General features: G+C 41.3%; 1 protein-coding gene across 2 annotated transcripts in view; it reads left to right on the top strand.

The window, feature by feature from the left end:
• Positions 1–27,003, top strand: part of epha3 (eph receptor A3) — a 96,576-nt gene that overhangs the window by 60,114 nt on the left and 9,459 nt on the right. For both annotated transcript variants that reach the window (XM_069663245.1, XM_069663246.1), the window contains exons 6-15: positions 407–531; positions 7,004–7,166; positions 7,663–7,768; positions 8,233–8,297; positions 9,665–9,790; positions 13,727–13,912; positions 16,984–17,045; positions 19,320–19,529; positions 20,962–21,111; positions 21,817–22,010. In XM_069663245.1, the coding sequence (XP_069519346.1) occupies positions 407–531; positions 7,004–7,166; positions 7,663–7,768; positions 8,233–8,297; positions 9,665–9,790; positions 13,727–13,912; positions 16,984–17,045; positions 19,320–19,529; positions 20,962–21,111; positions 21,817–22,010 (1,387 nt within the window). The remainder of the gene's footprint in view (positions 1–406; positions 532–7,003; positions 7,167–7,662; positions 7,769–8,232; positions 8,298–9,664; positions 9,791–13,726; positions 13,913–16,983; positions 17,046–19,319; positions 19,530–20,961; positions 21,112–21,816; positions 22,011–27,003) is intronic.

Raw genomic sequence — 27,003 nt, forward strand, 5'->3', positions numbered from 1 at the left:
GAGTCATACATTGCAAAGCTTTGATTCACTCCAAAATGTTAAAGGTTTCTGGGGAAAGAGAAGAATAAGGCGACAATAAAGCGTGTTAAGGCTGAATAATCTGACCAGAAATGTAGATCTAACTGAAGCAAGTCTATACATTTGAGCCTGTGTGTGTGTGTGTGTGTGTGTGTGTGTCTGCGATTATCCACATGCCAGTCTTTGCATTAACGTTCATGGAGCCATTCCACCCACCAACTCTTGGCTACAGCCATTAATGTGGCCCCACTGGGCAGCAAACTGAATTAGGCTAACAGGAACCATAGACAATTGCCAGGATGCAACACCGGGGACTGAACTTCCACTGAACCTCACTATAAAGGAACTCACTCTTTCTTTTTCATTCTGTGTCTGTGTTTCCCACCAGCTCCCTCCCCGGTAACTGTAATCAAAAAGGAGAAGACGTCTCGAAACAGCGTGTCCCTGTCCTGGCAGGAGCCCGAAAGACCCAACGGCATTATCCTCGACTATGAGATCAAATACTACGAAAAGGTTGGTGTAGAATATTTCACTTCATGCTTTACCTCATGTACGATTGAGGAGACTTCACAAACTGACTTTAATGCATGTTCAACATCTGGGAAATACGCAACTTTTTTGCATCTGTGCTGAAAGTTTGATGAGATTCAAATTTCTGGTCGAGCTGCGCACAACATACTGGGAAAAAAAATTAATAACTCATCATATACTTGACTTTCAAAATGTAATTAAATCTTATAGATAAGATCCTGATGATTAAAAGATTAATGTGGGGGTGTTGGCGATGCTAAGAGAAATGTATTCACCTTTTTATCACCTTTGGGGTTTTTTTAAAACCTGTGCGTCGGAGCATTTTTGGGCCAGTGTGCATTAAAGGGGCCATATCTTTTAAATGGATATTCTCATATTCTGCATGGGTTTCACACTTTTCTGTGTTTTTTGTTCACGGTGAAAAAGTAAAAACTGCATAATTCTGTGTTTTTCCCGAATTACATTTTAAAAAAGGTCGCCTCTGAAATGGGCCGTTCAGAACAGCTGCATGTTTCTACGTAGAACCTTGCTTTCGCTGAAATCGACCAATCATCATTCATCGTCATTCACCTCAGGCTGCCATCTTGCTCTAGTAGGCAAGTTTAAGTCGAGATACCATTCCGATACCTCCCTGATGATTCCGGCTCGTACATATGAGGCTGAATAACTGATCCAAGAGCAGCCATGTTTTCTACAACTTTGGAGTGACAGTGCAGTGTGGCTGCTCCCCCATGTGGGATCACTCATATGGGGGAGGGGCTATGCAGTCACTCCAAATACTGTCAGCCAATCGTGGCTAAGGTCTAACCTTTGAATAGCTAAAAGTCTTGTTCGTGCAACTCCTAATGTGACCACTACACCAAAATGGTGCCAATTGTGTTCTTGGGGTTTGATTTCACCAGTCTTTTTGCTAACCTATGCTAAACTAACAAGCTACTCTATTTAGACCTGTATACGAGGATGCTCTTAATCATTTCATGTAACTCTTGGCAATTAAAGCACTCAAGCACATTTTTAAATGACAAACTACAGCATTTTGCTTTAAATGCAGTTGGAGGAGTTTTGAGTAGACACTAACAATAACATTTTACATTACTAGATTATTTGAAATTATCGATAGAGTCTTGGTGTCTTGTTTTTAGGGGCTATGTAGCAGTGGATTGAACCCCTTTGGGTGTTCACAATGGAAAGAATGATCAAGTCAGTTCAGTAGACTATACATTTAGTACTGCTCAATATTGATCTTGAGATTAAATTGTACTTTAATCTAATAAAAAGTTTGTCGTCTCATCTTTATACAAAGAGAAAAAGAAGTCCATGTTTTTATCTTGTTCAGTGCCCTCCCTTCTGTAACTTCTCTCCATGTCTCACGTCTGAACAACACTTCTTTACCTCCATCATTAATTTTCTCCTTTTTTCTCATTTCCTCCCCTCCCTCCTTTACTTCTATCTCTCATCTCCTCTTTTCAGCTCTCCTTCTATTCCTCATCCTGTCCTCCTCTCCCCTCCGCTCCTTAATGGAGACAAGGTTTATGGCAGACAGTAAATGCGTCTGTGGGGTCGCCCATTCCTCTGTGAGGGAAATTAGTGCAGAACGAATTACAATGGCTTTCAGCACCAATGCTGTGCTATGGCTGACATTTGATGGTGAAATTAGCCGTGGATGCAAGTTTAATCACTCTGGCAGATTTAGTGTGTGTGTGTGTCTGTGTGTGTCCCAGATCACAGTTTGCCTGAATGCCAACAGTGGCCCCTAATCTCTTGATTAGTAGGCCGACAGAAGCTGTTTCGTCTCTAAACTCTGCTCCCTGCTCAGCCATCCTTACCTAAGATGTTAAAACAAGGCTGGAAAACAGCGAAAGGAAAGGTTAATGACTGATACTTGGAGGGAGCTCGCTGCAGGTCTTGCTCTTAGTTGTGGCTTTCTAATCTCACACCCCTGCACGCACAATTCAGATGTTTATTCATTAAAAAAAGATGGGGGAAAAGAGTTTAAGGAAGAATTAGCGTGACAGACTTTTATTATGAAACATCTCTGGGGCTTTGCACTGATCCCTGCTAATCACACCGTCTCTCAGGAATTGCTGGATACACTTGGGTACAGACACACAAACAACACACACCACCAAAAGTTCCCAGAGGATTCTCCACAGCAGCCATACATACCCATGGATTTTAAACCCCAGACAAAAGGCCCTTCCATGCAGTGGAGGGAACTGGGACGACCAGGGGAGACTCCCATGACAACCCGGGATAGAGGCCTCTCCGTGTGGCAGGCGGAGGGACGCTGAGGGCCTCTGGCATGCCAAGCATCAAGGCCATTGGAGGACAAGAGTCGGAGCACAAATTTGCCCACATCAAGAGCGCACCATGACTCACTTATGAGACAGAGAGAGGCTTTTAGAGACACATACACAGACACACGCAGACATAATTGCACTTACACATAAACAGGATGCTGAAACAGAGCGCAAAACCAGAGAGATCAAAAGAGAGTTTTTAGCGAGAAGATGTTCAGATTCACAGCATCAGTCTGACTTTAAGCTTCTCTGTTTGTGGTTTTCCCTGTCTGTATTTACACTAGTTTGAAACAGACGCACACAGTGTACATTATCCTGTAATCCAATAGCAATTTAGCGATGACGCTAGCCTCTCCTAACGTAGAAAAGGGAACATTTGGCCAACAACCACACATCACTCAAAACAACATACTTCTGTGTAGTTGATGATTTACTACACAGAGTTTTGGGGTCAAACCAACGGCTGACAAGGAAAGTTGTAAAGTTACAGCTTTATTTTCATTCTAGGGTTTAAAAAGGTACAAAAGGTTCGATATTTTATCAGGACTTTTTTGTGTGAGCTCTCTAGTGTGAGGTGGAACATAAATATTGATTGTCACAACTCATTTAATCCCACAATCCTTAGTGCTGATTGGACTGCTCATGCTTAAGGTAACGCAGCAGTTCTATGTGACTTTTCCTGCCAAATCTTGTGCACTCTGGTCCTGCAATCTCCATGTGCACCAAATAGATCATTTTTAATTAAGCATGCACACAAACACTCTGTTGAGTCAATACAGGCTTCATGAGAACACTAAGTGAAGCATTTGCAGGTCAGATAAATAAACTTTACTCAGGAGTTGGTTTATTTATCACACTCTTTTTTGAAAGCCACATTTCATTGCTAGAGTTTTAGGGTAAATCCAATTTAAACTTCAAAGGGGAAAATGTGTGGCTGGAACCCATAAACGGACAGTCTCTATGTTATACTGTTGCCAATCGACAACACTTAATTTTTGGTCCAATTTTTTTAATAACTACCACTGTACTATAGCACTGGTTCCCCCATAAAAACATTTTTCATGTAGTCCTAGTCCTGCATTGTACTGCTTTAATGACATTACATTGGAGTCCATACAGTTTATACTTTTACAGAGCTACCTGGTAGAAAAAGACTTGGGAAAGAGTCATTTCCGGTATATTTCTGATTTTGTCAGGAAACTGTGGGAACTGAAATTATTCAAATAAAGTTATGTTCCTGTAAACTGTAGTATAATAATAATAATAATAATAATAATAATAATAACAATAACAACTTTATTTATAGAGCACCTTTATAACAGATTTTTACAAAGGGCTTTGACAGACAAAGCAAAGGCAGGAACTCAGGAATTTTGCAGAAGACAGAACAAATTGAAGAACATTCAACAATGAGGCCAAACAGAGAGAAGTCCAGAAAATCAACGAAATGCAAACTCAAAAGGTCAACAAGAATATGCAAATAAAAAAAATAAAAGTAATAAAATAGGCAGATTCGAAAGGCAGATAAAGCAATAAAGGAAAACAAATAAAGATAAACAGATTAATAAAGACCATAAACGATAAAAGACGATACAAAGACGACATCACATCAGGGCAAAAGAGATAAAAAGATTTGAACAGTAAAACAAACGAAAGTTGAATAAATAATAAAAAATAAAGAAATAAAATAAAAGCAATAAAGGAGGGTAAGAATAGGAACAGATAGATAGATTAAAAGTATTTTTAAAATGCATTTAAAAAGGTGACACTACATCAAAGCAAGTCTGTAAAAGACCATTTTTAGAAGTGATTTACGAGAAGCTACTTATTCTGCATGCCTTATCTCCTCGGGCAGGTCGTTCCGAAGTCGAAGGGCCCTGACGGGAAAAGCACGGTCACCTTTTGACAATTAGTATTAGTATAAACAAGAAAAACTTCATCATCCCCCTAGTTCGTCTTTTACCTCTGCCTTTGCTTGAACTGCTCGCTCAGCTATCACACACATCTGTATCATAAGGTCGTGAAACCAGAGGCCCCCACTTCGACAGTGCTAGGGCTGTTCGTTAACGATATATTCTATATATGGGAATTCTTAGGGAATGTTTGGTGATATTCTTGGGAATTCCCAACTGAAACGCTTCCCAGAAAACGAGAGGTGTTTCATCTATGGAAATCCCAGGCTAGCTGTATGATCTCCCTGCTGCTGTAACCGGTTAAAGGGTGCTCCACCACCGATAAGGCATTTCCAAGTGCACTTTGTGGAAATAGAATTTGTGGGAATACACTTTGCTGATTGTTTTTGCATCTTTTATCACTGTGATCTAAAGAGCAGCGAGAGCGCTTCAAATCCGCTTTAATTTAGGCTGTTTATTTAGTCTTCGATGGAAGGAATGCCGAGTAAAACACTGTATTCACTTCTGCCGTACATCTCCTGTTTTTGAGGTCTGTACGAGTGTTGCAGCTATGTGTGTGTGTGTGTGTGTGTGTTTGTGTGTGTTATACAAGCTGTAATTTGCTTCAGCTTTGTTTAGATTGTCAAAGCAGAACACAGCACAGAGGCCATATTAAATTCTAGCAGTGTTTCTGTGTGACTCACACACAGACACACATACAGTTTGCATAAAAGGGAGACGTCTGACCTGACTTCCCGTCTCTGTCCCTCTGTATCTCACACACACAATCGACACACACGAGGGTGCTTGTGCCACACCTGTGTGTGATTTTCAGGGGATCACATGCTGTCCGGAACGCGGAACGGTGACAAGCTGCGAGTAGATTTATAGTTGTGATGAGGAGTTGTCCTGGTGCAGGTCTGGTATATCAGTTACCTCCTCACACATAGAGCGATTTAAAAAGCTTTGTGCTCCATAAAAGTCTGATCCACTCCATTAATGGGCGGGACGTTTCTTTTAGACGCTGCTTGTGTGTGTGTCTCTATGAATATCTCTGTGTTTATGCTGCTGCCTGTACCAATAAGTTGCTCTTTATAACAGGCTCTATAAAATGAGGATTTGACTATGCTTGAACATGATTCGGCATTGGATGGTTTTTATGAGCTTGGCTATGTTGCAATACATGTAGCTCATTTTCAGGACTGTTAGAGTCATCCCTAATAGGATGTCATTAAGATATAAGATTAGACCTATTTCCCCCTATTGAACAGTTTGCTTCTTAGCATCGAATTGGGTCTTTGATAATGTGATCGCATAAAGTGTCTCAGTAATTTTCACCCTGGACATTTAAAATGTCCTTTGAGGCACAAATACAGACACGACATTTGGGTAAAAACTTTTTACTTAATGTGCCGAAGCAAAGTGTTTTATACTGGTGATGAATTATGTTAAGCTGTTTTAGGCCTTCTGGTGATTGCAGGATGCCAGTAGTGTAAAGCTACATTTGAAAAATGATGCATTTGAATTGCTCTTAATATCTTCCTTCTTAAAAAGTCTACACACAGACACACACACACACAAATAAAAGTAAAAGAAAAAAGTTTAATACATTTTGTAACTTGCATGTTATGCAGTATGCATGTAAAATAAATGTTTGGTGCAAAGTAGTAAATGATGAACTTAAAGGGACAGCACTGTTTTATGATCTGCAGTGTCTTTATATAAACTCACTAAACTTCATCCACATTTAGTTTTCTTTGTCTAATGGAATTTCTTTTATTAATTTCATCAACATTCAGCAATAATGTTGATAACTTTGTAGAATAGTAGAGCATAAATAAAAAACTGTTAAACTCAGAGGGCTGCTTTCGATCTTTTCCTTCTAAATCTTCCCGTTGCCCACTCCTTTTTTCTCCACCGCTTCTCTTCCTTCCACATCTGGAAACAATGTGCCGACTGCAGCCTCGGTGTGTAAATCCTCCTGTTGTTTTATCAGTAGACATCAGTAGGAGAGAAGTCATAAAATATAAAAAGCGTAATTCATCATTTTGGGGGGAAAAAAACCTGTCTGGGATGTTTTTGGGTGTGTGCATGTGTGTGAACATGTATGCATATTATACATACTGTGTTTTATAATGTGTATGTGTATTCATCCAAAGTTAGGTCTCAAATGTGGTATTTTCTAAAAAAATAAGCAGTCTCACAAATATTTAATCCCTTCCTCTGTCCTTGTCTTCCTTCTTCATCCTCGGTGTGTTACAGGAGGAGCAGGAGACCAGCTACACCATCCTGCGTGCTCGGGGTTGTAATGTGACTCTGAATGGTCTGAAGCCCAACACCGCCTACCTGCTGCAGATCAGAGCGCGCACAGCTGCAGGATATGGAGCCAGCAGCCCCAGCTTCCAGTTTGAGACCAGCCCAGACTGTAAGTTCAGAACACAATGCAGGTTTTTTTTTTTTATGAATAAGCATTAAAAATAGCTCATTACGTATAATCCAATTCCGAATTCATTTTAGAACAAATGTGTTTAATCTTCAGTTCTAGTGATCAAAGAGCTGTTTCCAAAGCATTGGTCTTGCATTCTATTATTATGATTTGCTTATGTAAGTGGACAACTTTAAATATTAGGTACAAAATATCAGTTGACATAGTTTTACTGAATTTCTAAAACAGTGTTGGTCTGGGAAATCAATCGTGTGTGAAAGGACAGTTAGAGAGTTTAAGGGTTCAACTCTATATCAGTTGTTAAAGTGTTGCTTTAACTCTTAATGGTAACTGAAAATATTACACAAGTTCAAATCAATATTTGATATTGATACTGTATTTTACAGGGTACCGAAGGATTGCAAGCCAATTGATTTGTGTATTCTCACAGTTTAACAAAAATAGTACTCATTGCGTTTTGCTTTCTGTCTTTCAGCAGCCTTTTCCATCTCCAGTGAGAGCAGCCAGGTTGTTCTGATCGCCATCTCCTCTGCCGTGGCCATCATCCTGCTCACTGTGCTGCTCTACGTGCTGATTGGCAGGTCTGTCTGTCAGTCACAAGACTGATAAAATGACCATTTACTAGTGATGTTTCACCCAATAAGTTCCGCTATATTTCCCTTTCTAATTCCCTTGAAAGTCTTAGGTGTGCGTTTATGTATGTATGTAATAAGTATATATACTGTACATATACACAGTATATAAGTAGCGAGATTAGACTTTTGTGTGTGTTTAAGTCTGTGTATGTATGTGTGTGTGTGTGTGGCTGAAGTTGGCAGTCAGTACTGTTCAGAGAGAGTATAAATCCACGGCTCATTATAAGACTTACTGATCCTCTCTTGACTTATAAGAGCTGGGATTACACACACACACACACACACACACACACACACACACACACACACATACACACGCAGCTCTCACTATCCTCCAGGCTGGGCCAACGGGTGAATTCTTATTGGGCGATGTGGCACTACTTATGACCTCTCTCTGTTTGCTTTGGCAGGTTTTGTTGCCACAGCAAATCCAAACATCCTGATGAGAAACGACTGCACTTTGGCAATGGCCACTGTAAGTACTGGACTGTTTCCTGAGGCCCGGTTCGATCTAACCTCTCTGCATTTCAACATTCACTGAGTCGAAGTATAACAAGATAGCTATATAATAGACAGTTTAACAACAGTTGTTGTTTTAGAGCAGCTTTTTTTCAAGCTTGAGTTGTTTTCCCTTACTCCGCTTCGTTTGGTCATACGAGATGACTGTAATCGGACCGAGACCACGTTGAGTGGAGGTTTCTCGGTCCATTTGCAAACCAATCCTGGAGGCTACATTGGGAAAGGGAAAAGGATCAGCCTGTTCTACCAGCATGCTGCAGCAACTACTGAGACTTAAAGAGAGTATGATCTCTAATTCTAGGTTTTACTCCAGAGATAAGTACTTGAATTGATACATTTTACCACTGAGAGGAAAGATTCACTCACGTATATGTTTATTATAATAACTTTCAGTCTGAAATTGGACTGATGTGTAATACAGATATAGTAACCACTGATGTGGACCGACACAAAGGTTTAAAATGAGCTCCTATTTTCTTTATATCTCCCTCTGCTCCCTGTCTGTTGTTAGTTCTCCTTAATGCACTCCTTTCTTTACATACAATGTGTTATTTATTAGTAACACTCCTTCCTCTAACCTTGACCCGAGTATTGCCCCCCGACTCCCAAGGCACTTAAGAGGGCTGTCTACTGCTTCATGAATCTTTAGGATGGGTTAGGTGAAGAGCATTAATTTCCCTACAGGGAATAATAAAGTACAACTTTATTACTTAAAGAAGAGATTTACTTATTTAATTATCTTTAAGTCTGTCTTAAAACAATACTCACAGGCACATATGTACTTTAAAACCATTTGAGGTCACTTTGATTGTTCCTTTGTCAGCACTGGCGGTGAAGTGATGAAATCCACATACTTATTTTCGAACAAAAGTGCATTATTGACTTCGGCCAAAGCTAACCATAACCCTAACTTAGACAAAGAATAACAGTTTTACTTGGGGACATGCCATATTGTTTAACAGCATCTGTAAGCTGGTTTTGTTTTAAAATATGATTTGCTGTGTGCACCGGGTCTTGCCGAAAGCACATCCTGACCTGTTGCTTGGAGAATATCCTTCACCAAAACCTTTTAATAGAGACAAACAGACTTCATCATTTACAACGTTTTGGTTTTGTTGAGCAGTGTTCAGAGTAGACATATAATACCTTATCATCATTATGTTTGAGTCCTGTTTGTTATATTACAGCTGAGCACTAGCTGTGATATATCCTTGCAAAGTTTAAAGTCATTCAGATGTTGGATGTGGATTCAGGGACAAGCAAAAAGCAGCATAGAGCTTCTAAATGGTCATTAACTGATGCTACCTGCTCTCTGTGCTGCAGTGCGTTTGCCGGGGATCAGGACCTACGTGGACCCCCACACCTATGAGGACCCGAGCCAGGCCGTGCACGAGTTTGCCAAGGAGCTGGACGCCTCCTGCATCGCCATCGATAAAGTGGTGGGAGCAGGTGAGAACGAGCAGAGGAACACACTTGACCAAACTTTACTGCAAATACACATCATACAGGTTATTTAAAGCAACGAAATGCAATGCAATTAAAAAATGCCAATTTCCTGTGACCTCATTGAATAAAGTAAAGACATCAGTCAGAATAAATGGGTTCAGATCAAGATCAGATCACTACCAGACACTCTGGTCATCAACAGAAGTTTCTTAGTGCAGAAAGCACGCACCGAAGAGTCAGTCCAGGTAGAAAAAAAGTTCAATAAAAAAGTAGATTAAGAGAAATAAATGGTTTCTTCCTCTCCCTGACCTCCTCTTTCCATCTCTCACCTCATAAAACCACATCCTCACTCTTTCACGCTCTACTTCAATGACAAAGACACACCAAGTGCACAACCACATGCAGAAAAATGAGGTGCATGTAGAGCTCCAATATATCTACATTTTCATAGCAGCAGGCTAGTTTAACTTTGTGCCATATACCACACAGCTGGAAATGAGAAGCATTTAATGCCTCAGCTTGAGGTCCCTTCTCTCCAGCCCTCCTCTATGATGGAGGAGGAGATGGTTAAATTAGAAGTTGTTCTGCTCACCTTCAGTAGCTCTCTCTTTTTCTTCTTTGCCTTCTTTCTCATCGTTTCCCACAGGTAACAGCCTGATGCTCTAATTCTGAACTCAGTCTAATGATCGCAACAGTAAAACAAGCCTCCACTCCTCTCCACATGCACTCCCTGATAACTTGAGCAGGAGTGCAGATGGGAGGGTAATGCATTGTGATTCATGTCGAGTGCAGGCAGAATAGAAGGAGACTAAAGAACACAGCACATAACTGCAGGCAGGTCTCAGGAGTCCCACCAGTCCTGCACACTGTAAAGCTGTTAGGACGGCCTGAGAGGGTAATACCTGACTCCAAGCTGGACTAGGCTCTACTCTCTGCAATGTCTTTTTCATAGTGTGTTACACAGACACAAACATATTAATCTCTATAGGGCTACAATGAAAAATGCTAGAGAGTGTCCTTTTAAGAGAACACAAGACAAGTAAACTTCGGGTACTTCTTATTGGAAGTTGTTTTTTTTTGGTTCAATTTGTTTTTATTGTAGAGACAGCCATTTTTAACTCTGTGGGAATCCTTTCTCAAGTTTAACTTAAAAAGTGACATTTTGGTTTCACACAGTCGGGCAGTAATGTACAAAGAACTAAATAATAACTGCAACATATAAAAATAAATATTCTATCAACAATACAATATATAATTAATACCACAATCTGTATCACTGTTCTAAAACCAATATCAGTTGACCCCGATGCCCTCACATGCAGTTGAGCTAACACAGAAGAAGGCTACACTATAGTATGCTATACATTTTTTATGCCAACAGTGCCTTGCTGAGGCAAAGTATATTTATTCTAGTACGTCTCCATACTTACATGAAGTTGAACATCACACTGAGCAATAAGTCTATTTTTACACACGCTGGAAAGCAACTGTGAAATCATGCTCAGGAAGTATAGATGTTACCTTAAAAAGCAATAAATAAACTTTATATGCCAGAGGATTGGACCACTTCCTTAATCCATAGCTTTGTTCATATCTACTTTTTCAACAAAGCCAAAACGGGGCCTATTTTGTTAGCATTTAGCAAGAGCTCCCTTAAGGCTAAACGAACTGCTAAGACTTATAGAATAAAGCCGTAGCATTGCGGGGTAGCTAGACGGATGGAGGAAGACCGAGGAAGAGGCGATGTGCGTTGCTTGCTCAACAGAGCCCAGATTTATATAATTGTCACAGCAACAGCTAACCCAAAGTTGAGGTGTCCCCAGAAAAACCACAAACAGGTTAGCTAACTGCTTTTAGCCCTCACTCGCTCTACAAGCATCTTCTCTTTCCCAGAACGCCAAACTCTCGCTTAAAAGTAACTTTTGTAACAATAACTCCCTCCTCCCTCGCCTAGAACTACTTTTCAGCCAATTACCCACTACGGTGGACACCTACCTCAATAAACAACAGCAAAATAACAGACATAAACAAAACATAAACTTAGGAATAAGCAACTTATACCCAGCGTTAATTCCATTTTGTTGTTAGATGTGAGCACTAATAAAATGATTTATTAAACGAGTTATTAAAATACTGCAGGGATATACAGTGTATTTTTAGTAACAAGTCCAGGAGAAGGAAGATGGACAGAAAACTCTGTGAACATTCTGATGCTTTTAAGAGAAGCAGGACGCTGTCTGTGAGCTAAACATGCTATTTAAGCTGAGATTAGCTATGAGTGCGACTGGGACTCCAGCTCCTTACTCCAAATCTATTCCAACACAAGTTAATGTGAAGTGAACACCAGAAGTGAACTTTAAAGCTTAAGCCATGATGTAAACATTTTCATCTGTCAGCTGGAATACAACACACCACCCATCCGTGTGATTTTTATGAACCCATATAAGCGCTCGGAACAATACACAACCCACCTCGTCTTTCTCCAACCTTCCCCCAAAACCTCATCTGTCTTCATTAAAAATGTTAACAAGACTTTGATCTTCTTGCCAATCGGTGATTGTGTGTTAAAAGACAGAACACATGCTCAACTCTGCTTACACGGGTCAGACTTTCACATCAAAGTTGGATACCTAGCTCTACTCAGAGCGGGAAAGGAGTAAGTGTCCCTAATCAAGCCTCGTTGGACTGAGATCTCCTTTCTGAGAGTGACCACATAAAAAGGTGCCTCGGCCTGGCTCGTCTGTCCACTGCTGAGGGCCCAAAGAAAAGAGCAGAGAAGGAAAAGAACAGGCATGCGTTTGGTATTTAGACAGGTTGTAATTATTCTGGCTTAAGTTCTTCCAGACCCCGCTCCTTCAAGTCCAGGGTCCGATCTGTGCTCTCTGATCCAGAGCTGCTATGGGAAATGAATGCACTGGACTGAGAAAGATCTGCACATGTCTTAGCTCTGACATCACATCGCAATGTGCATTATGGAATAAAGCACACACACGGAAATACGTACACATAAATATACACATCAGTCCATCCAAAGCACGTCGCCAGCTGGAAAGTTGGCCTGCTGCCTTTGAAGTGGCCGGCCTGCCCACGGAGCTTACAGTTCCTACTAAAACGTACACATTCACGCACACACAAAAGCATAGGCCTAGGTTAACACACACGTGCCCTCACCAGCAGAGAATGCTAATTGCTCTCTCCCAGAGTGGATGACGTGGAGCCGCACTGCCTTTTATAGAACATTGGGATTTGAAAGGTGTCTTTGCTGTGTGTTCAGGTTGGAGGTATCATCTGGGCTGTAGATTTGGGTGGATGTATTACAAAGTGAGTTACTATGCACGGTGTCATTACCATAGTAAGTGGTCTTACCACATAATTGTACTGTGATCTCACTCCAAAATCAATAAATACTTGGGAGGTAATAACAGAGGTAATCATCAAGATCCTCTTTGATCTGCAGCTTTGCCTGCAGCACAGAGTGATCGCCACATCTGTTGGAATGGTAAATCGTGACACCTCCAACAACAACTAAATTACTCTCCTAATTCAGTGCACCAGAACTGAATTTAAACTACATCTGCCTTCATGCTAAGTCTGGTAAAATCGACCTTGTCAGTTGACCTAGCCGTGGCTTAAGTGACTTCTCTTTTTGTCTGTTGTAACTTGGCTCAGCATTAAAATGCACTCAGTGGCAGCTAGGTTAGTTACCCATTTAGCTGCTGTGCCATTGATCCCTGGTGTTAAGCAACAATTGCTTATGCAGTGGGCTAGTTTCCTCCTAAAGATAAGTGTTTGAAATCATATAGGGGACACACATTTTTCAAGTGTTTTTACTAAGGTTCAGGAAGCTTTTACTGCTTTCCCAAAAATATTGTGTATGGACGTGGCAAACTTATGACCATATGCGTTACAAACGGATAAACATTGTGATTTTATCTTTAGGTGAGTTTGGCGAGGTGTGCAGCGGGCGCCTGAAGCTGCCCAGCAAGAAGGAGATCTGTGTGGCCATCAAGACTCTGAAAGGAGGATACACTGACAAACAGAGGCGGGACTTCCTGGCTGAAGCGTCGATCATGGGACAGTTTGATCATCCCAACATCATCAGACTGGAAGGGGTGGTGACACGCAGTAAGTGTTTCCATGACTCTTCGCTTTGTGTCACACTGAAGTGATCTATTCGTTTTCAATATTTCATTTTTACATGTTAGTCTGGTAAAAATAAATAGTTTTTGGTAAATTACGATGGAAAATAAAAATTCACATCTTGAAGACATTGTGTGGTAATGCTTAAAAAATCAAACTCAGCAATAAAGTATAACACAGCAAAACATGCTACATCAGGGTGGAATCAAATCGAGTAATAAACCACAGGGAGGATTTGCATTCACATTCCATCACAGATCCTCACCAGAGACTCTTTACCGATTCCGGATTTGCAATTGTCTTTGACAAATGGCTCTAAAGTGGCCGACACTTCTGTGAAGGAGCGCAGGAGTTTTATTGAGTTGCTGTGGTGTAAATCTCTGCAGATCAATGTGCTCTGATCAAAGCCTGTGTCCAAAGTGGGCATAAATCCATAAATCCATATCTCTGACTCGCTCCCCTCTGGGCCTCTTTATAAGACTATCATTAGCACACAGAAGGCCTCTTTAAAAAGGAATGACTGCAGAAAAAGGGAAATAATGAGTCTGAACTTTGTCGCTGAGAAACGCGTCTGGCCTCTATCTCTCCCTGCGGCACCGGGCTTGTTAAGTAGCTCTGCCAGTGTGCTTATTCTAAAGAGTAGAATAAAATACATGCACAACTTCCCATACCTCACTGTCCTCTATTTTTGGTTCCGCATATTTTGTCTCATGTTTTTTCACATCTAATCTTAACTTCTTAATTGCTCCCTGCCTTTTCAAATTTCTGGCAATTGAATTTAGCGACTTAGTAGCATGACTTCCTCTAATCAGAAACAGAATCACCAGTGAAGGGATGGAGATGGAATGTGCAAACAGCAGAAGACGGCACATTTAAGCCACATTGTGTTCATTAATTCATTAAAACCGCAGGGGATAAAAACAGCAAATAGATATCTCAGACGAATTTATGATTCACGAGTTTGAGTCATCTCTTAGAGGAATAATGCTTCAGAAATGTTGCATTGTGGGACTTTTTTTTGCAAAAAGTAAAAAATAAGTTTGGAAAGAAAATTCAATAATCTCTCAAATTCAGTGTTTCTATCTCTTTGTTATTAAGCCATGGACAGAACACATCCTTAAACTGAAAGTGTTTTATTTGTATAATCAGTGAGTCTCTTTGTATAATACATCTAACAGTACAACACTTGTGCTACTAATGTCCAACAGTGCTGCAATAACACATAACAGTGGTTTCATTTAGACTACTAGGGGAAGCCCAGTGTTCTGTTATGAGGCGGTTTGTGTGTGTGTGTGTGTGTGTGAACATGACATTTGAAGGGATACCCTGAACACATGTGCGTGAGCTGGAGCAGCAAGAGTGCAGGACATAGTTTTCGGAGGTCCATTTGATATGCTCTCTGTCACACATACACACACACACACACACACACACACACACACACACACACACACACACACACGGGGCTGCAGGGTGATTTATTAAGCTGCTCCTGTTAATTCTTAATAATCCTGAGACTTTCACACCCCATTTACCTTGCTGCTGCTTTTGGCTGATCCACAGGCTGCGTATTTGCAGGCACACACACACACATGCATGTACTCACACACAGAGACACACATGCACACATAGTGTTCCCAGAATAAAGGGGCTTTGGGGCCTTTATCGTTGCTGCCAATGTTGAGCACAGAGAGAGGGAAGAGGGACGGGAAGAGGGCGGAGGACAGGAGGGAGGACCGGGTGTGTTTTCCCGTCTGCGATTATAAAAGCCGTCCACCAGTAAACTGAGCGATCAATTACGACCTTTAAGGGACTGACGGGTGGGCCGGGTGTTTAACCTCATCTTTGTTTTTTTACTGTAATTTTATGAGAAAATGCATGCCCCTGGAAGAGCACAAAACAAAACTTCCCCTGTACGTCAAGTGTTTGTTTAAATTGGAGTATGTGCTTCATTATAATCAAAAAAACTGGAAGTCATAGTTATTTTCATTTGACTTTTTTATCTCCTCAGCTCTTAAATCAAGCACACCTTCCCTCATTAACTTGAATCAGCTTGTTGTGCCAAAAACAACCGTTTCTCGTCTGATTGACTCATAGGGACATTTTTTATTTGTAATTCACACCAGATCTGCCTTTTCCAGATCTACTTTGCTTTAATTAAAGATACTGAGTCAGCCAGATTCCATCATTACGAGTGGAAAGTTTATTTTTTTCCAATGAGAATAATGTTCGTGTTTCTTTTTACGACTGATTCCATCACCGTCTCCACTCAGCCCGCGCGTCAATCGTGAAAAAAAATAGTCTGACGTGCCAGATGTGGGGAGGGCTCACATTAAAACATGCAAGAGGGAGAGAGAGAGAGAGAGAGAGAGGGGGGAAGGATGGGGTGGTGGGTAAAGAGAGGCAGGGATGATAGAGAAAAGGGAGGTTAGGAATAAAAGAGGGCAGAGGGAGGAGAGAGCAGGCCACATTAATCAGAATGAAACGGAGAAGAGGCAAACGGATGGTGGTAAGTCAAGAGTGAAGCAGGGAGAACAAAGCCATCTGGGACACAAACAGGTCCTGACAGCATCACTGTTCATTCAACTATCGCTGATTTAAAGGTTTCTTAAAGATTGTTTTAAACATTTTTCCCCTCTGTAATAAACCTTGTGCTGGCCGGAGTCTGATCAGGTACAGATGATAGCAGGCAGCTTGGATTTACAGCCTGATCTTCCACAGAAATAAAGATGTCACACTTTGACAGCTGACCCGCTGGAACCCTAAAACTATGACTAGGATCATTTCATTCTGCTCGGTGTGTCAGAGTGTGTGTGTGTCTGCATGTGTGTGTGTGTCAGGAAAGAGTTCAACCTGGTCCCTATCAGGCCTCATGTACGTCTGCTTTAAGTCAAGTAACAGCCTTAGTGTTGAGTCCCCAGGACTTATCCAGTGTCAGGGAATACATTTGAAATCAATATGATGCTAGGTCATGAGTGTCTTTGTTCTGTTGTTCAGCAAACACAAGTTGTTGTTCTCAATGTGCCCATTTGTTTACACCTTCCTTTCTGTGACAGGTAAACCCGTCATGATCGTCACAGAATACATGGAGAACGGATCCCTGGACAGTTTCCTGAGAGTGAGTAATAACGTGGACAAACACGCACATACACACATGTGTGGAGTCAACAGTGGATCATAAGTTATTACAGTGGTACACACCCTTAGGAAATTGGGAAACACATACTTGATGGCTATAGCTAAAGATTAAACAAGCGTTATGGATGGATGGATGGATAATTGTCATTATCATTATAATTATGTAGGAGACAAATGTAGTCCACTGCCATCCATTCTGCTTATCCTGTTCAGGGTCAGATCCCAGCTCTCATTGGGCGAGAGGCAGGGTTACACCCTGCACAGGTCGCCAGTCAATCACAGGGCTAACACATGGAGACAGACAACCATTCACACTCACATGCTCGACTACGGGCGATTTTAGCACAGGGAGAAAATGCAAACTCCACACAGAAAGGACCCCATGTCCAAACTGGGATTTGAACCTTCTAGCTGTGAGGCAACAGCCCTAGATACAACCATGACAATAATTAATAATCACAACAACAACAACAATAATAATAATAATAATTCTGCAATCTCTGTAAGTACTGACGCATTTCTGCTAATTGAAGAAACTTTAAAAATATATATATTTCATTTATTTATTTATTGCTGTGAGAAACTGACATTTTTATGCAATTTCTGTCATCTGAAAGCAGCCAGTAAGACAGTTTGAATCAATGCTCAAAGACACTCTGGAAGCAGAACATCCAATTCATCAGCATTTTGTTTTGCTGTTCTGGTAATACTTCCTTAGACCATGTTTTTAAAGTCTCTTGCACTTGTAGGGTAAATAGTTTGATTTTTCAGATTTTTTTAACAGATGTTTGAACCTAATGCCACAGTTCAACATTTGAACAAGCTTTCTAGAAAGATGTCCTTTTTAAATTGTTAAAGCAAAGATTTATAGCACTGGTTGACAGTGTAACCTGATGTGTGATCAGAATGTGTGTTGTACAGGTGCACAACATTTTTTCACCACAGTAAGGCGCTCCCTGACGTGTGCTCCTTAAAGATAAAAGTTGGATGACTCCTCTGTGGATTCCAGTAAATGTGGGTGTACCTGAGAATGGTTAACTTCAGGAGGTCTGACTGTTACAGCTGAACTCACCACACAGGACTTATCAAATGACACGTTTCATGAACTGTATCCCCGGCTGTCTGGCCAGGAGTGAATTTGATTCTTGCCATGCCTCTGTCTCTTAAAGAGGAATTGACCTGCCTCACCGAAATTAGCCAAAGCACAACAGCCAAGCCACAACACTGGCATGAAAGCCTGTGTACTGAGGCCTGTTTTAGCCCTTTCCCACATGTGTCTGCACACTATCCAGACGCATGCAGGAGGAGTAGCTGTTGTTTCCTGACATTTTCCCAGAGGCCTGCACTTCATCACTGAAAATGTGTCATATGCGCAAACACACACACACACACACACACACACACACACACGCAAATTCATTCAGCTTATGCATTGTAGCTTATATCCGTGTTCTGAATCTGGAAAGCTTTGAAGCGACGCAGCCAGGTGGTTCTGGCCACAAATTGTTCCAGACAAAATAGAAGCTGAGGTGGGCCCAGTTGGTTCTCAAAGGAAAATACACTCATCGTACACTCATCTCCTAAATGACGTGGTCTTAGACAAACAGAGTAAATGAGTGCATGTGAAGAGAAGTGGATGGAAATGTAGACACAGACAAACTGGTGGACTCGAATGCCAACCATGAACAAAAACAAGTCCTCTGAATTCTTATTAGAATGCCTCTCTGAACATCAACACTCATACAGGCTTTGAATATCACAGTGCCTATGTTTTATTCATTTTTTAAAAAATGTAAAGTTTTCCTAAAGAGTATACGCTTTGATTCTAAAACTCAATAATGACCTTAACTTACAGATATCAGGTCAGTCGACTCACGGTAAGGGCTCTAATTGGTTGTCACGCTGACAAATATTTATGCACTATATATGAAATTAAAGAGCATCTTATGAGTCATGGATAACAGTAACTAGACCCCTTAAAAAAGAAAGGCCATTTCAGTAATATAATGGTCTGATCCTGATTTCCATACATTACTGCCTCCCTGCCTTTGATATTTCACAGTCGAGTCAAAGATGAGGTGCAGAATGTCAAAGGTGCTTTTTAAAGGTTAATGAAAATGCTATGGACACTAACGCAGAAAGGTTTCATTTTATGCAAATAGTCAGAAAGGTCAGACCCCCTTTGTGTTCTAAATGATATACGTTAAAGTGTGGAATTAACAGTGCTGTTCTGCTCTGTCTTTCCTTCTCTCAGAAACATGACGCCCAGTTTACAGGGATCCAGTTGGTTGGCATGCTGCGTGGCATCGCCTCAGGAATGAAGTATCTGTCAGACATGGGCTACGTTCACCGAGACCTGGCAGCTCGGAACATCCTGGTCAACAGCAACCTGGTGTGTAAAGTGTCAGACTTCGGCCTGTCCCGAGTCCTGGAGGATGACCCGGAGGCCGCATACACCACCAGGGTGAGCTGGAACACAAACACTATCTAAGACAGAAAAGACAGCACATACAAATATGTTGGGCACTGTCCTGGTACGTGACCTTTATATAAGTCCCTGAATGCAGCAAGGAGGTATGGATGTCAATACATAACTTTTTTCACTTTTTGAAGTGAATCTGTGCTTTTTACAGTGTGTGTCTGTGTGTGTGGTCATTTTCAACACAGGATTCTGTGGTCTAGACCATGCGTGCAGCCCCTTTAAACACAGTATAATTTTCTGGCTGAGAATTGCATGTCAAATAAACAGTCAGTGTGCCGTTTTCCTTCCTCCCAGAAATACATAATCTAAAATATTAAGACAGAATAATAAACTCTGCCATGTTACAGTAACTGACAATGCTGCACACATGCCCGCAGAAACTTTCTGTTTTGACCTAGCCTCTACTTTTGGTGTAAAATCTTTATTTTCACTTTGTTTATGTGTGTCTCTGTGCATGTGAGTCCAGTGGTGTTCACACATTTTGCCCTTTGACCTCATGGGGACCAATATGGGTACAGTATGAGTGTATGAGCATTTTGCGATTGTTTGTGCTTGCTGTGTTAATTTGTGCAACCACGTGTGTGACGTGTGGGTGTTTCTGTCTTATACTTTCCCAAGTGTTTCTTTACAGATGAGGCAGTATAAGAGTGTGTTGTCTTAGAGGGCAGTATGTGTGTGAGTCTGCACAGCGCCATGAAAGAGCTGGGTGACTTGGCTGATCTCTCTGTTAGCTTTGGCTTCCATGAAGGCCTTCTTTCCACGGCTCCATTTACTCCATTTGTCTGTTTCTCAGCTAGAATGACAAATGTGGCAGACAACGAGAGGTTAGGCAGGAAACTTTGGATTATACTTTGATTGATATATTTTTTCTTTATTTTATTTCATATTGATTCCAAGACTTTTTTGATTTAAACTGAATGTGACTTATGATTTTTTGTTAAAATAACAATCAATGTAACTTTACACTCTCAAATCCCACATAGAAAAAAAGAAAATCTGAATCATATATTTTTGTCTGAATATTTGTTTTTGCTGGTGTGGAAGAAGAAATCAATCACTCCACAGAATGATAATATTTCAGATAACTGCTACAGCTCTGGATGTGAGGTTGAGATCACCATGCTCACTCCAAACCACAAAGCCCAGTGGGCTTAAAGTTTTTTAAAACAACATCATGGAGTGAAACCTTTTTATTACTGTAAAATTCATACCATTAAACTGTCAATAACACTGTTGTCCACTGATGTCCTGACAATCCATTTATGTTTGTCAGGATATTATTTAGTGATATTGTATGTGGTACAATCTGATCAGTACATATGGAAATTAGGTTGCAAGATTTGCTCAAAAATACAGATTTATTAGGTGACCGATTGACTGAAAAGCTGATGGACTGAATGATTCTTTCTTTCAGGGAGGGAAGATCCCCATCCGGTGGACGGCTCCAGAAGCTATTGCCTACAGGAAGTTTACATCAGCCAGTGATGCTTGGAGTTATGGCATCGTGCTCTGGGAAGTGATGTCATACGGAGAACGGCCATACTGGGAGATGTCCAATCAGGATGTAAGTATTGCCATGTTGCAAAGTTAACTTGCTTCAGCAGTAACAGAGGCAAGCATCTGCAAAGTTTTACTGATGGGAAGTAAGTGAAGGCAATAGCAACTCCCACTGAATTAGATGCTTAATTCATGTTCAGAGTTGCATGATAAGGCTTATGGCACATAAGACGGAAAAACCAGTTTGATAGAAAATATTGTTAGCAATATTAAGTCAGTCTGGGTTAAATACGTAATGCTAGCTGCTGATAAACCTTCAAATATCAAGACAAAACAGTTGAAAACCTTTGTTGTTCCAGCCCAGAAACCAGACCCGGGGGGTGTTGAATGCATTTATGCATTTCAGAATGGTTCCTTACTGAATAATTTCATTTAGTTTATTAGGATTCATTCAAGCAAGAGCTATTTTTATTTCCTAGCGTGTATGCAACACACAGCCCTCACAGCCCCAAACCTCTTGACAGAACAACACAAGACAAAGCAATACGTAGTTCCAAAAATCCAGCATCCTAACAGATCAAGTGTTATTTTAATTAGTTCAATATGTGTGAGCCACCACTGAGGGCGTAATTATGTGTTTTAAGGGGAAAGTATTTGTAAGTGAAGCCCTGATGTTTATAAAACAGCTTTTTCTGCAATTAGATGTTGTTTTGAGGCTGATCTTTTCCCATCTGTTGTTTCTTACACATTGTCTTTTGTTTCCTACATCCAGGTAATAAAAGCTGTAGATGAGGGGTACCGCCTCCCCCCGCCCATGGACTGCCCTGCTACCCTCTACCAGCTGATGTTGGACTGCTGGCAGAAAGAGAGGAACAACCGGCCTAAGTTTGAACAGATCGTCAGCATATTGGATAAACTCATCCGCAACCCCGGTAGCCTCAAAATCACAGCCAACACGACATCCAGGTAAGCAGCAGGATACTGCACTTTCAATATGTTCTGTGCGTACAGATAAGGTCATATAGCAGCCTGCTAAATGTGCATGAACCTGAGTGAGCTCCCGTACAGTAAAGGGTACAACTTGGAATCTAACAAGCAATCAAAAATACATTACAGGTCAATGCACTTCCTGTTCTGTGATCACACGGCAAAGGGACAGTAAGACGATAAAAAGGGACACAGTTGGATGAAAGGGAGGTTTTGCATTTGAGTTAAATTTCCTTCTCACATGGTGCTTGCCTGTTTGTTTTTGTAACACAGTACAGAAGCTCGCCATAAATATTTCCTTCCTGCTTCCTGTGTTTACAGGGTGTTACATGAAATTTATCACAGCTTATCAAATATTTCCCTCGTAATTGACCTAAAAAATGTCCTTTAGGTTTTCATCTTTTTCTTTCCCATGAAGTCTAATGTAAACTCTCTTTACTTTTCATTGTTCTTATGTCCCTTTTGCTTTGGTCCTTTGTTGGGACCATAGTTCTCTCCCAGAGGGCTGTGGGGAACCAGGGCAGCCCCTGTTGTCAACTCTTAGCAGGGTGGGGGGCAGGCATCGGGTGTGCGGCAGACGGCCGTGGCATTATGGAGACGTCAGAGCTCATAACATTGACTAATGATTTCTTAAGAAAGTGAAAATAGGTCCCTTGGAGTTTGCATGTAATTTTCCTGATTGGCTTTTAACACTGGGCGAGCACAGGCTGGCCGACAGAGGCGGCTGCGGTGATTTATGAGAACTTTGTGTGTATGTGTATCTGCCTGTGTGTGTGTGTGTGCTGGTGGTGGCAGTTGCACAGCAGGAGCAGCTGCACTCAGCTCTACACACCTCGTTTGTCTAAGGGCTGTCCTGGCTGGCTAATGGAGCACTCCCTCCTCCACAGAGCCCAGACTAAAGCTTGGGACCAGGGTAGAGCATCTGGAGGCTTCAGAGGGGGGACCTGGTCAGAGTTTACTGTCCCTGCATGTGGATGGAGAGGGGCCGGGGTCAGTGGGCCAAGGTTGGCTGTCAGAGACTAATTATAGGCTAACAGGAGCCTAGTCAGGGTTAGAGCCTATTAGAGTCTATGTGATTGGCTTTACATGGTGTCTCAAATATGAGATCAGTGTTTCTTCTTGTTTAACAAGACATGGCAATGACTGCTTCTAAATACATGCCAGTCAAGGTTAATGTCTACGTGTCAGTAATGTGCCTCTAAAGATGTAATTGGTTTGTAGTTTATTTGATATAATGTCTCCTGAGCCAGAGAAGACTTAATGAATAATGACAAGCCTTAACAATGCACATCTTTAACATTACTCATTTCTCTTTTGAGAAAGAAAAAGTCCCTGTCTGGGTCTTCTTTTTCAGTAGTTAGGCCTGGGTTGGAAACGGTACAGGAGAATAAACAAGTGTGAATCAGTAAAACAAACTGGGACAGTTGGTAAGCAATGGCCACAGATGCAACTGTACTAAAATCTATGTTGGTGTGGATCCTGATCTGCAGGTCAAGATTGGGACTGGAAAAAAAAGTTTCTATCAGTGGAAAGAAACAAGTTTTGGGGGCTAAAGAAAGTTATTGCAGACATGCATTCAAACTTATTAGGATATAAAAAGTCACACATCCATCAGTCGTTGAAATCCAAGTAAAATGTCTAAGCGCAGTTGCTGAAGAAGTATCTTGAAACTGCACGGGGTGTACAAGATTGGCACTATGGGCATTGCAGATAAAGTGCATTAGATTAAAACCTTCAAATTGACACAATTTTGTCTAATTTACATTCAGATGTTCAAATGTGAGCTCATTTAAAAAAGTTGTTTTGAAAAAAGACATCTAAATCCCTACTGACACACTACTACATCTACTACCTCACAGTAACAACTGTGCATGCTTGACTGGAATCAAATCAAAATGTCACACCTGAGTCATTTAGGTTAATAGCTTCCCTCAGACCACCTGAGTAGTATTGATTAAAACTACATCTTATCAATCACACCCAACAGAGGCAGAGGATAGCCAATGTCCATGTATCAAAACATCAATTAAAAGGAATAATATGGAGACTGTAGCTGTGTCCCAATCCAGGGGCTGCAGCCTTCGAAGGACGCGGCCTACGGAGGATGCGTCATTCATAGCCTGAAGACCGTAAAACCAAACTGAAATAAGACGGTCTGGTCGACGGAGGATTTCCTGTTTGCTGTTTCTGCCCTTACCCTTGCACTACCAAACACCACTCCTGTCGCCTAGCAACAGGTAGCTAGCAGGCTAACTAGCTAGCATAACTAATGTCGAGTAAGTTTACCTATTATTTTAAAGATAATTTGTTTCAAGGACCCTTCGTTTTTTTAATTGTGTAAGGCTAGCTATTCGATTGAGTTGAAACCAAAAACTCGTAAGAGTCCGCCATCTTGTTTGAATTGGCATGCAATGAATCTTGGGATACATTGGGCCGCAAAGGATGCACCTGATGGATCCTTTATGGTCTGGGAAAAGGAGGATGCATTTGTCAGCCGCAACAGAAGGAGCCTTTGACATGGGACAGTCTTCAACGCATCACCATAACGCAATCGGTCTTCGAAGGCTGCAGCCCCTGGATTGGGACACAGCCTATATATCGGCCTGACTTCTCCCTATAAATTCCCCTCACACTGTCCTGCCCACATGATTCTGTTCAGCCTCTTCCTCATCCACCTCGCTCCTCCCTTGAGAGCTCTAAAAACAAGAGACTACACAGCCCTGGTTATTTAGAGGTCAAAGGAATGAAAGCCAGTGCAGAAAAAGGGAAGGGAAATAAAAACGTGACGAGGGGAAGACTTAATATTCTCTCTGTGGTGGATTTATGCCTCCTTCTGTTCGAACGGGTGTTTTCTGCATTCTTATACTGTGTTTAGTCCACGAGGGGTTTTCAAACCCTCCTCTGCCATCACACAGTTGCCTTCTTCTGCCTTTATTTTCCCCGTTATCGCTTCCCTCCGTTACTCTGCTTCCTCTCCAATCATATCGTCTCCTGAGCTGCCGTGAGATGTTGCTGAAAATGTAACAACAAAAGAAACAGAGAAATTGATATTGGAGAGGAAACAAGGTCATTTGCAGTTTATCTCTCGGAGGAGACAGGAGAGGGGAGAAGAAGGGAGAGGATGAAGGGGGAGGAGAGATCAGAGGAGAGAAAGAAGAAGCTGGGTACAGGAGAGAAGAGGATCAATACTTTAAAAACAAGCTGAACAGCCTCTTCTCCTCGTAGATTTTATTTTTTTATTACATTAAAAAAATAAAATGTATCTTCAGCTTCTGTTCTTTCCTCTTAAAAAGTTTGCAACCTTCTTCTTAAGGAGATTCACACTTTTTTCCCCGTATGCAAACCACCAGCACAGCTCAGCCCCTGATTCCTTCTTTTTCCTACAAACCAGTCTCTCCAGGGGGTCCTGGGGGGCCCTCAGCATTTCGACAGGCCTCTGATCTGGCAGGAAAAGACTCAATCATTGTAACAACACCCACTCCACTCCCCCAAATGCTGCTTTTTTCTTCCCTTTTTCCTGTCTCTGTTTGAGATGTCATCTCGCTTTTCTTCCCTCTTTGATGGCTTTAGTGTGATGTTATTTGTCGAGGTTGCTTGTTGGCAATTGGATGATTTTATGTTATAAAATTCAATTGATTATAATTTGCTGAAAATTGCTTCAGCAATGTTGCATTAGCATGAAGAGTACAGGCAATATTGTATGTTGTTTATCCGCAGATAATGGCTTGGCAGATATGTCATTTTTCTGCTGATATTTTCTGCCGATAAAGCAACGCTTTAATTCTGCCTAAATGCTCGATGATTCCCTAAAAAAGCTTGACGTAATGCTACGACATTAACTGCCACGAGTGTGCGCACGCACTGCCTGCGCAAAGTTATCAACAATATACAAATAAAGACTAAAAAGTCACAGAAACTCGAACCAATGAATAGAAGTTAAACAACTTTCACAGCTCTTAACTAGCTAACAGTTAGCTCGCATTCTCGTCATTTTACCGAACTTAACAACATCAAACACACAAAATACACTCACGGCCAAACATAAGCGTAACATAAACATCAGTGCAAAACTAATTTACATATTCACTGATGCACACACGATAAAAGGGGTCTGTCAGTGATCACCGATGTCTCCGTAGTAAGTGCAGTAAACAAGTCTGTGCATGTCTCGCTCATTGCTTTGTTTGGGGGATGCTGCATTCAGGTTCGCTCAGAAACATGAGTGATCAGACACGTGACCTTTTGTAAACGCCTCTTCCGTCAAGTGTGATGAAGGGTGAAATGGCAGTTTTTGGCCACTACAGAGAGTAGGCATGGTATCAATTCCACTACAGGGGAGACATCATGTTATATATTATGTAAATGTTATATATTGGATTTTAAAACTGGCAATCGGCAAAAAGGGTTGAAAAATATCGGCATATCGGATATCGGCAAAAAATGAAATGTTGTGCATGCCTAGTTTATGATTACAATATTGTACCTTTTTTAGGGAGAGAAAAACTACAGAAAAACAACAGAAAAAAAGTTTAAAGTAAAGTTCAATTAAAAAAGATAAGATGCTAAATTGTGTGCAGTTAAAAGCGCCCACACCTTCCTTATTCCCTGAAGGTAGCCTAACCTAGGGCAATGTTTCCCAGATCGTCACAGACATAAACACACAGAGCAGCTCCAAACCTCCCCCTGCCAATCTAAATCAGTCGGGCGGAGGTGGACTTCCTGGTATTCTAATGAGTTTATTTACAAGGCTATGAATAGTTTTTCCTGAGGGAGAACTACTTTTTTTTCAGTCCTGTCCTGCCTTGTTCGCAGGACTCTATTCCCCTGTGTGCATGACTGTGTGTGCGCGCCTGTGTGTGTTTGTGTCGGTCTTGACGCAGGTGCTTTTCTCTGCTCTGCAAGACAGATGCAGCGTGTTCCTATTAAAAATACTGTCTTTGATATGCAGCTTTAAATGCCACTCACGAACTGA

This window comes from Semicossyphus pulcher, unplaced genomic scaffold, assembly GCF_022749685.1.
Source record: "Semicossyphus pulcher isolate SPU_LCO1_2020_fin unplaced genomic scaffold, fSemPul1.0.p SCAF_15, whole genome shotgun sequence".
Classification (NCBI taxonomy): domain Eukaryota; kingdom Metazoa; phylum Chordata; class Actinopteri; order Labriformes; family Labridae; genus Semicossyphus; species Semicossyphus pulcher.